Source organism: Carex rostrata, chromosome 10 (assembly GCF_964058835.1).
Source record: "Carex rostrata chromosome 10, lpCarRost1.2, whole genome shotgun sequence".
Lineage (NCBI taxonomy): Eukaryota > Viridiplantae > Streptophyta > Magnoliopsida > Poales > Cyperaceae > Carex > Carex rostrata.
The window spans coordinates 11742671-11754917 of NC_135927.1; the positions used below are offsets into that span (position 1 = coordinate 11742671).

The 12247-nt window shown below is 32.2% G+C and overlaps 1 protein-coding gene across 2 annotated transcripts in view; it reads left to right on the plus strand.

The window, feature by feature from the left end:
* Window positions 1–3695: 3695 nt before the first annotated feature.
* Window positions 3696–12247, plus strand: part of LOC144560775 (uncharacterized) — a 61816-nt gene continuing 53264 nt past the window's right edge. For both annotated transcript variants that reach the window (XM_078310023.1, XM_078310024.1), the window contains exons 1-3: window positions 3696–4128; window positions 5511–5740; window positions 6341–6661. In XM_078310023.1, the coding sequence (XP_078166149.1) occupies window positions 3777–4128; window positions 5511–5740; window positions 6341–6619 (861 nt within the window). In that variant the 5' untranslated portion in view covers window positions 3696–3776 and the 3' untranslated portion in view covers window positions 6620–6661. The remainder of the gene's footprint in view (window positions 4129–5510; window positions 5741–6340; window positions 6662–12247) is intronic.

The following is a 12247-nucleotide window of genomic DNA, read 5'->3' on the forward strand; positions in this document are numbered from 1 at the left end:
AATTTGCGAAGAGAGAAGAACAGAGGAGAGAGAGACATAGGAAAAAATAAATTCACTCTGACTTCCGTTTTTATTTCCTACATATTTGCTCTGATATAGGAACTGCGGCGGGAATAAAAATAGGAAAGGTTGGAAAAATTTTGTCTGTCCGAACAGGTTTGAGAATTTAATTGGGTATTAGACACAAATCCCATCAATTTCTTGTGGGAACGGGACTGCGCCTCAGAGAAATTCTCTTTTTGAGGTTGTTCCTTTGTTATTGTAATAAATGTGGAGGAGGGTATTTAAGTCATTACATACTTCAATATATATTTTATCTATTCTAAGTTTTCATTTTTAATCATACCATCTTACCAAACAAGTGCTTTTGATATCAGTTTGCTTTTGATCATTACCTTTTAATATTAGTTAACGAAATAAAAGTATTGTTTTTTGTGAGTACGAATTTTTAATCATTACCTTTTAATATTAGTTTGCTTTTGATATCAGTTCACTTTTAAATTGAGGTTTGTGTTTATTCGTAAACTAGATTTTGGTTTTAATAATAATTATTATTCATAAGTTGATTTCACTTTCATGCTAAATTAAGAAAGATTAATATTTCAGAAACTACATGTTTGTATATATTGAGAATGAGATTACTCATAAAGCTATTTTAGATGAGATTATTACTGAATTTCTTAGGAAATTATGTCCAAATTTAAATACAAATATATAAATATTATGTTTTTAGTTTGATTTTGATAGACATGTCACTTTGTTGGCATTAGTTATCTATTGTATTTTTTTATGAAATTAAATACTGCAATATCTTATTATCTTGTATAATATAAAATTTATTTTTTATTAAAATAATTTATAAATAATATTTAGCCCCCTCTATTATCAGATTGTGGTTCCGGCCATACTTAAGTATAAGCAAAATCAGAGCTCTCGTCCTTCTGCTGAAATTAGCTTTAAATGCTTCAATCACCTCTCTTTTTCTTCTCTACAGATATAGTAGTAAGTTTTTGAGTTAGCAGAATCAGGAATATGAATTTTTTTGGAATTACCAATTTTTTTGCTATTTGAAATCACAAATAGCAATAAGCTTAGTGAAGGCAGTAATACCGGATTTGGATGCAACATATGCAACACCAATGGATGAAATAGATGAAATGGTGATCACTGCTCCTTTCACTTTAGCATCACGCATGCGTCTACACACATGCCTTTGTGATCAGCCATGTACCTCTCAGGTTTGGTTTGTGTCCATTAAGTCGTTCCATTTCTCTTCGGGCCAATCCAATACAGAGTACACCTTAAAATGTATAACAGAAGTAAATGAATAATTGAATATATCCTTAAAATGTCACTAAAATTGAAGAAATATTCTGTGAATAAAACACTTATTCCAAATTTCTTGTTTTTAAATTAACAATGGTCACATGGTCAGGTGACTAATAAGATGGCAGCACAAGTCATCTTATTAGTCATCGGCTGTTCACCAACACTTATTCCAAATTTCTTGTTTTTCAGTTGTGCGTGCTTTGTGATCAAAAGTAGGTTCAATAGGCATCGGCTGTTCACCAAAAGTAATGATGTCAGTACATACGTCATCAACATCCTTTTTGAGACTGTCGTTTATGAAGAATAATAGGTGAAGAAATAATAAATAGGAACCTCATATAAGTGAAGCTCAACAAAACCAATTTACATTTTGCTTCCTAGAAAGAAACCCAGCAAAAATGATTTTTTATTTTGACAAAAAGTATCCAACTGTTCATGGTTTCATAACATGACATTGAATTACAAGAACTGTTCAAATTATAAAATGTTGCCACTCGCTAACTGTACAAGTTACAACCATTTGTGATCAAATTAGAAGAAGTGTTCATGAACTATCATTTAAAACAGCATGCACATGAATTTCTCAAAATAGTAACAGTAATCCTCTGTGGCAAAATAAAACAGTCAAATGTGTGGCAACCGACATTCCTGAGTCCTGACATGCTGGGTTCACTTTAATTAATTTAAAAGGCCTATATAACTCAATACTCTGTACCGGCCAACAAACACTGGTATCCTTCGCAGTGTAATAAAATCTCAGACAAACAAACAATTCATAAATCTGTAACTAAATCATTTAATGCTCCGATTTTCTATTACTCCAACAATGTATATACACCAAGCCCAATTGGTCAATGTTAATCCCCATTTTCTAAATATGATTCTTTCTCAGAAAACTCTAGATAATTTCCACAACTTGACCAAGAGAAATAGATAACTGTGATGACGTATATCTCAACAACAACAAAAATAGTGTTGGCAAGAGAAATCAGTTTTTTAGTGTAGTAATTAAGATAATATACTTTGTATGTAAGGATGTAGATTCAAATTTCGGATCGGAAATATTTATTTTGTAGATACTGAACAATTAGATGGTTGGACTTTTAGTTTTTACTCAAAACAATATAATAAGATTATATTTTAATAATTTTGTATATATCAAATATTCTTTCCGAATAACCTCTTCAAATTGTTTACGAATTTGACAAATTGTACAACAACACGATATTTATTCTATATTATTCATTAAATTTTCAAATATTTTTCTTTATTTGTGCAAATATCAATATTTTTTTATATTTTATGTTGTAACAGAACAAATTATATCGAATTGTATTCGAATTATAAATTTTGAATTTGGTTGATATATTCTCAAATTTCATACTTGGCACGTTGTTTTTGCCCTTGTACTCCATTTGTAAAAATAAATCATGTCATGAACCTTTAGCATAAATAATTTGATATTTGTATTGTGTCCATGCGTTGCAATAGGTACTATGTTATAAGTGAAAAAGAATTATATAAAATAACATATTTTATAAAAAAAAAAATAGATTAAATAACAAATAACATTACTTAAATAAAATATTAAATAATATCTACATATAAATAGCGTTTAAATGACATATATTTTATTTTATATTTTTTTAACAAATTTTTATAAATATCTCATACAAATGATATATTAAATGACAAACAACATTTCTTAATAATATTAAAAATAAGAAAGAAATGAGACATAACCAATCAATTATCAATCAATTTTAAAAAAAATTAAATAATATTTAAAAATTGCAAGAAATTAAGACCAATTAGAAAGATGATACAATTTGCATATAGTGAGTACATGTAGCGTATGCGTATACATGTCTAAACAAAATTATACTTCTACATATAAAGTAATATAAAAAAAGATACATAGAATTAAAATATTTAATCGGAGAGTTAATAATTAATCTAAATTTTCATTTTCTAATTAAATCTGTTAGTGGATGATAAAATCTACATACTTAATATAAAATAGAGATATAAAAAAAGAAAATCCCCAACGGAAATCTCCAGTTTAATAAAATTGCGAACTTCCCAGGTCTGTCCCACTTGATCCGAACTCATCAGTCATCACCAAAGGCGACTCAAATTTTAAGTTTGGATCCGAACTGTCCGATCTGCTTTGACACGAATGTTAAAGAAACCTCGAGCTTTCAACTCGGATTCTAATCGGACGGTCCTGATCTCTACCTCGTAAGATCCGGTTGGACTGTCTGAATCCAGTCGTATGTTACACGATTCTCAAAGCAAATCATTCCTCACGCGGCATTAGCACTTCTCTATATATTAAAAGCATTCACGCACTGGTTCCTTGTTCCCAGATTTCTCCATTAAATTGAGGTTTAAATCTCCAGCTCCCCCTTTCGACTGTAAAACCTTATACCTCTACTACCCCTCCAATGGCATGCCCGAGTAACCGAAACGCCGCCACGTGTTCCCCATGGAAGTCTCTAGAAGGCAAGGTGGTGATGGTCACAGGCGCCTCGTCAGGTATAGGCAAAGAGATTTGCCTTGATTTGGCACGCGCCGGCTGCCTGGTCGTGGCGGCCGCTAGACGGGTCGACCAATTGAAGAAGCTATGTGATGAAATCAATGGATGGGATTCCGCCAATCAGACGACTTCACCCGTTCGATCGATTGGCGTATGGCTGGATGTGAGCAAAGAGGAAGGGATCATTGCTGAGGCAATTAAACGCGCTTGGGATTCGTTCGGGAGAATTGATGCACTGGTTAATAATGCGGGAATTAGAGGTAATCAGTTATTTTATTTTTTGAATTTTTGAATTAGTTTTGCTTTAACACAATCTGAGAATGCTTCAATTTTGTCCTTCTTTGTTGCATGTGTTTGATCGGACTTTATTTTTTATTTTAGCCCATTCATTTTCTTTTTTTCATGTTATTTCTTTATAAAGACTGTTATTTTGTTGAGAGATACGTCATTACAGTTATCTATTTCTCTTGGTCAAGTTGTGGAAATTATCTAGAGTTTTCTGAGAAAGAATCATATCTACAGTTTTCTGAGAGAGACGTCATTACAGTTATCTATTTCTCTTGGTCAAGTTGTGGAAATTATCTGGAGTTTTCTGAGAAAGAATCATATTTTGACCAATTGGGCTTAATGTATATACATTGTTGGAGTACTAGAGAACCAGAGCATTCAATGGATTTAGTTAGAGATTTATGATGTGAGATAATGGATAGGTTGGCGCAATGAATTTTTTGTTTGTCTAATTTTATTGCATTACCATTTACCAGTGTTTGTTGGCCGGTACAGACAGAGTATAAATTGTAGTCATTTCACTATTTTGGGAAATTCATATGCATGTGTATAGTTTGAACAGTTCTTTTTTTTAGAAAGATATTTTGAACAGCTTTTCTAAATCGATCACAAAAGGTTGTACTTTGTGCAGATAGCGTGTGGCAGCATTTTATAATTTGAACCGTTCTTGTAATTCAATTTCATGTTATGGAACCATGGGCAGTTGGATACTTTTGTCATAAACAAAATTCCTTTTTGCTTAGTTTCTGGGAATAAAAATGTAAATTGATTTTGTTGACCTTTACTTATGTGAGGTTAGTCTTAAAATATGATGATGATAACATGTTGATGACGTATGTACTGACATCATTATTTTTTTATAAAGTTACATCATTTCCTAGTCTTGGCTTTGACCTGTCTATTTTTGTTTAATGGACCGACTCGTGAGTTGTGCTGCCATCTTAGTCACATGACCGGTTGACAATTGTTAATTTAAAATAAGAAATATGATTCAAGTGTTTTATTCAAAGTGTATAACTTCAATTTTAGTATCATTATAAGTATATATTCATGTATTGTTGCTTTATTGCCTGCTTACTAATTTCACTGTTGTTTTCCTTTTTGTACTTGCATCCTCTCTAAACATCAAGTGCGAAGTCGTAGCCTAATTAATGCCAATGTAACCCTTTTAGAACCCAAATGACGTTAATTGAAGCAATTAACTTTTAACTCGATGTTCTCTCCTCTGTGCAGTTTTTCCTCAATTTAGTCAATTTACCTCGACTGTTCAATTTAGAAATCAAACAAACACAGTAACAGACCAGACCAACAGAACTGTAATTTCTAAACCTAATTTGCATCTGACTTTGACCAGACAAGGTGTACTCTGTATTGGATTGGCCTGAAGAGAAATGGAACGACTTAATAGACACAAACCTGACTGGTACATGGCTGGTCACAAAACACGTGTGTAGACGCATGCGTGATGCTAAAGTGAAGGGAACGGTGATTAGCATTTCATCTATTGCCGCACTTGATCGTGGCCAACTCCCAGGTGGTGCTGCATATGTTGCATCCAAATCCGGTATTACCGCCCTCACTAAGGTAATTCTTTTTTGTTATTCTATAATTTGCTTACTCAATAGCTTAATACAATAATTGGGTAATTACAAAAAAATTCACATTCGTGATGTTTGCAAGAAATGGAAGAAAGGTTTAAATCTCGGGAGTTTGTAAACTGTAAAATTCATCATTTAGACCTTGAAATTTTTTGCAAGAAATAGAAGAAAGGTTTAAATCTCGGGAGTTTGTAAACTGTAAAATTCATCATTTAGACCTTGAAATTTTCTCAAATACCAATTTGGTCCATGAAATTTTAGGGAACACCAATTAGTACTGAAACTTGATTTGAATCTGTAAGGTTGTACTTTTCGAGTTATTCTCAACAGATTTTAGTGAAAACACCGTATTTGTGCAGACCAGATTGTGAGTTATATCACATTTTTATGATAAAAGTTTTGACCAAAATTTATTTAAGGGTCAACTCGATCACCCTTCTACCAAGACAAGAAAAGGTAGGAAAAAAAATCTAAGCTTTTCCTTTGGACAGTATCTCCTTGCACAGTAAACCAGGCAGCTGGCATTTCAGCTATTACATTTTGACTCCTAAATCATAATTTAACATGAGATTTAAACCTTTTTCAGGTGATAGCTTTGGAACTGGGTGAATTTGGTATTCGGGCAAACTCTATTGCGCCCGGTTTATTCAAATCTGAAATCACAGCAGGTCTTTTGGAGAAGGAATGGCTCCAACGAGTGTGTGAAAGAACAACCCCTCTAAAGACGTATGGTAGCATCAACCCGGCTATAACATCCCTCATTCGGTACCTGATTGATGACTCGTCAGCATATGTGTCTGGCAATACTTTCATAGTGGATGCGGGTGCAACCTTGCCGGGTGTGCCCATTTTCTCCTCCCTCTAATAAAATTTGAAAGTTATTAACTTAAAAGAGGTTAAAAAGATTGTGGTGGTCTGTCTGGAAGTTTTTGTGTGGTAAATAAATTTAGATTCTTATTTATTATTTGATAATTGGTATCTGATTCATTGTAGCGTTATATATTCAAATTATAAAGTTGACTTCAAATTCTATATGTTCCAAATTTTCTTTAGACGTAATTGTTCTATTAGTAGATGGAGCTTTATAATCCCCTTAAAGAAAACAATATAATCTATTGGATGTATTGTTTGGTTTTTACGATTCATAATCAATTAAGCAACTCACGCATAAGTCAATAATAAAGCCTAAAATGTCTGAAAAAGATAGCTTAACATATATAGAAATATAGTAATTCCACATTAATTACTATCTTTGATCATTATATCAGTTTAAACTTTAAAATGTTAAAATTTTTGAAGTCAAAACAATTTTATCATGTTATAAAATATTTGTAATCTGTGTACGTCTAAATATAAAATTAAAAAAATGCGTTATTTCTAAAATATTATAAAATTATATTTTTATCATATTTTTTTGTCAATTATGTCCCACATCATGACTATTAATGATTCAAATATGCTCATTTTCTTAAGAAAAAGAGCACCCTTACCACTCTCTTCTTAGTAGTCAAATTCAAATATGCTCTTTTTCTTAAGAAAAGGAGCACCTCCTATTTTTCAATCTGAAATGTTCAAAATCGATCATGCGGCTTTAATTACATCTGATTTGTTTTAATATATTATATTGATATAAAAAAAGTAATTGAAATTTTGTGATCGATTTTGAACGGTTTGGATTGAAGAATAGGAGGATGCTCCTTTTCTTAAGAAAAGGAATAGATTTGAATCCGACTATTAATTACGTTAAAAGTTTAGCCTTAAAGTCCAAGCTATAAGTTTTTTTTTTTTGCAAATGCCTATACTATGCAGTGTTGTAAAAAATGGCCTTCATGGCCGATTAATCAGAAATGGTAGTCAAACCGTTACGAATATACTTAACAGAGGACTTTTTGCGAATTAATCGGCCATTTTGCCGTTTAATCGGCCGTTTATTCCCGTTTATTTCAGTAAAAAAAATTCACATTGACTTTTTTTTATGTGATAGTGTGTGAAATAAGTTTTATAAATCCTGTATTACAATTTTGTTTGTGCTTGGACATACATTCATTATATTATATATATTTTTTTTTCTTCTTACTTTAAAATTGATTAATTCTTCTTCTATTTATTTATGATATATTTTTCTTACTAATTACTGATGTAATTTTTTTAATTACTACGACATATTCATTTATGAAACTAAGTTGTTATTATAAACTAAATTTAATGATTTTATGTTGGAATGTTTTATTTCTTTCACTTTCACATAATATGTTATTAGTATTTGAAAAAAGTTTTAACTCTTGAATTTATTTTTTAATTAAACAAATGTGTTGCTGACACATGTAAAGTGCTTATGCGTTAAAAAATAAGTGTAGTGTCATGTTATAATAATAAAATTAAGTTAAACTAAGATTATTTGATAAGTTTAATGAGTTAAATAAATTATTTTTAATAAATTATGATATATATACATAAATTTAATAAAAACGTTAAATTGTATGTATAATTCTGATTAATCGGCTGCATACCGATTAATCGCTTGGCGGTACCCGTCCGTCCGATAACCGCATACCGTTATTTACAACACTGATACTATGATGTCAATTTAATTTATTAACCTATTAGTTACATAAAATTTCAAGTGAATACGGTTCTAATTATATTATCCTTGACAATTTAATTTATTAAGCTATTAGTTACATAAAATTTCAAAACGGTTCTAGCTACTTATTTTATCCCTGACAATATTGTCAGTTATATGCATTATTGCTTAGGCCCACAGTATATGTGAATGATCAAAACCAGCAACTTTGTACCACAACAATAATTTATTTACTGTGCTGATATTTTCTTTTTGAAAAATACAGAGATTTCTTAGTGTGTACATCAAGCATTCTAAAATACACTCTATCATCAAAATTTATTCTTTTTGCTTTTCATTTTCAAATATTTCATAAACGTTGAACACCAGGGGGCATTTTCGGCAGCCCTCCTTAAGGTGTGGGAGATTAAAAATTTAATCCTTGCTAAGGAGAATATGTTCGGTGAGATGATAGGATTAAAAATGAAGACTTATTGTGAATAATTTATGTGTTATAGTATGTAAATACCAAATTACCCCTCCCTCTCTCATGTTGCTATGTATCAATTCACACTCTCAATTGGTACCAAACGGTACAAGTCAAAGGCTTTAAAATGAAATTATCTAGATTAACGCTGATAACTCCAGATTGCATGCATGAGTTGAGAACAGATAATAACAATTATTGAGCAAGAACTAAGTGCTGATGTTTTTGATGTTTTGCTTTGAACTAATCCAAGACAGATTCAAGACTTATTAGATAATAATCCTTGTGCATGAACTAAGTCAAGAACTGAAGAAAAGAACTAGTAACAAATTGTTCCCATCTCTACCGCAAAAATGTAAATATTATGATGCTAGTTAATAAAAAAAATAACCAGCAATTTTATATTTGGGTTCTTCACCACAAAAAGATCAGTACCTACAAAAAAATAGTAAAAGATCAATCCTTCCCACATTCTCTTAATCAATGTGAAATACCAGCAAAATTCTTCAAGAAAACAACAAAATAAATCACAGTGAAAAATAGTAAATTAATCAATATTGTTCCAAATTCAGAAGAAACGAGCAATAAAAAAAAGATTAGATTTCAAAAAATGAGCACCACTCTTGATGGTTCAGTACGCGCAGTAGAAGCACCAGAAAGGAAGAACGTGTACAAGAAAGAGGTGTCGCAGGAAGAGGTGTGGTCAGAGAGGTGGCCCGGAGTTTAAGCACTCGCAGGAAGAGATGTCGCCGGAGAGGCCATCTCAAGGAAGAAATACACAGTAAAATAGATGTCAATAGAGAGTGCATTTCAAGAGGAAGTTGTCGGTGACATCGGATTTGCGATACGACCGCCGTAAAACCGGCGATTTAGGTCAGAAAAGAGAAGGTGTTTTTTGTCTCCGTGCCTAGGGATTTGTGCTGTCTGAAGTGAAGAAAAAGAATAGAAAAATAATAATGACAAATATGGCTCCTTAAGGAAAGGTACGGATGAGGGTAGAAACGTCTAAAAACAACTCAAAAAGGCTCTAAAGGAGGTCTTAAAGGAGCTCGATTCTTAAGGAAGCTATTGAGGCGGATTAAGATTTGATCCAAAGGAGATGCTTTAATCCTAGCTGAGGAGGAAGCGTTTGGCAGAATTAAAGTGTAAAGGAGGTTAAAGGAGGCTAAAGGAGACTCACCGAACATGTACCAAATGTACTTCTATATGTTGTCCAAAGGAAACAAGTATAAAAAGTAGAACCGATTTTGTTAAGCCACCATTGGATCAGCAGTTTTCAAAGTGGCTTAATAAATAGTAAAAATATTCAAAAAAATATAAAATTTGGTCTCCAAGCACATTTTAATATGGAGATCACATCTAATGGTTTGGATCGATCATTCGGACTTTAAAAATTGAAAAAATGACTTGGTTGTACGGGACCTCAGGAATAATCAATTTTTTTATTAGCCTATCTCTCTCTGTCTCTTTATATATTGGATCGATCATTCGGACTTTAAAAATTGAAAAACGACTTGGTTGTACGGGACCTCATGAACAATCAATTTTTTATTAGCCTAGCTCTCTCTCTGTCTCTTTCTATATATATATATAGAGAGAGAGAGAGAGAGTGACTAATGTGCATTCGAATGTATATGGGCCGAAATACATACAGCTCAAATTTGACTTTTCAAAATTCAAACGATCGATCCGAACCATTCATCTTGTTCTCCATATTAATATGTGCTTGGAGACCAAATTTTACATTTTTATGAATTTTTTTACTATTTATTAAGTATTTTACAAAATTATTGATCCAAGGATAGCTGCTGATTTTACTGTTTTGTTAAGCCACCATTGGATCAACAATTTTGTAAAATACTTAATAAAAAGTAAAAAAAATCATAAAAATGTAAAATTTGGTCTCCAAGCATATATTAATATGGAGAACAAGATGAACGGTTCGGATCGACCGTTTTAATTTTAAAAAGTCGAATTTGGACCGTATGTATTTCGGCCCATATACATTTGAATGCACATTAATCACTATATATATAAATATATATATATAGAGGTGGGCTACGGTGAGTTGCGAAGTAAAACACGTTTCTACTTCACGCCGTATTTTTATTTTGAAAGTCCAAACGACTGATCCGAACCATTAGATGTTTAATCCATAATGAAATGTGCTTGGAGACCAAATTTTATATTTTTTGGAATTTTTTTACTATTTATTTTGCATTTTTTAAAATTGTTGTTTTATGTAAACAGTAAAAACAGTAAAATTTTCTGGACCATCAGATCAGCGACTTTCAAAATTGCTTAATAAATAGTAAAAAAATTCAAAAAAATATAAAATTTGGTCTCCAAGCACATTTCAATATGGAGAACAAGATGAACAGTTCGGATCGACGTTTTGAACTTAAAAATTACAAAATATGAGCGTAAAGTAAAATAGTCGCTTTACTTCGCAACTCACCGTAGCCCATCTCTCTCTCTATATATATATATATATATATATATATTTATATATATACAGAGAGAGAGGTTGGCTACTTGTCACACCCCGCGGCCACGGGTCGCTACAGTACCCCGCCGTAAGCATACAACACCGTGTATGCTTACAAGGCAATTAACATTTCAATCAGACAATCAAGACAATAAATAATATAAAATAAGTTTTTAAATATAAATCAGAGTACACAGTCTGGTCAGAGTATAATACATCAAAAGTATCTCCCCCGGATACTAACCGTAAAGCCTAACCTAGATCTATACACAAAATAAGTCTAGGGTCATAGAAGGGTAGACTACCAAAGACCTACTACTCGCGTGCCTCCCCGAAATCAGTCGCACCAGAACCTGTAAAATAACCCGAAGGGTGGGGGTGAGAATAAATTCTCAGTGCGAATTTGCCACAGTTAGATTATTGGACTTGCAATCAAACTCCTTGTTCAAAAATGAAATCCATACAATAGCAATTCAAACAAATACATATTCACAATAAAAAGAAATGCATATGCTCGACAACAAATAATAAACCGAATCACAGTTTATGGAATTTCCAAGATGAATTTCAAACAAACACATATTTGGCTTAACTCGACTCATTAGGGCTTGTAGCAACTATAGATGTTCATTCGAGCTGGACCCTTTATCTAACCCTCGTCTGTAGGGTTACTGACACCTACAAACGTTCCACCGAGCTGGACCCTTTATCTGACACCCATCTGTAATCGCTTGGCTTAACCGTTTATTAAGGTCTGGTTCGAGTCATATAAAGAAAATTCTTTTTATAATCATTCCAATATTCGTAATATTTAACTGACCGTCCAAACGCATTAACACGTAGGAGAATGCCACCGAGCCATAGACGTTACACATGTCACCCACGATTTCAATCCACATATCAATTTAATCACTCACCCCTCGTCCTAACTGGTACTGGGAAAACTGAGGGTCAT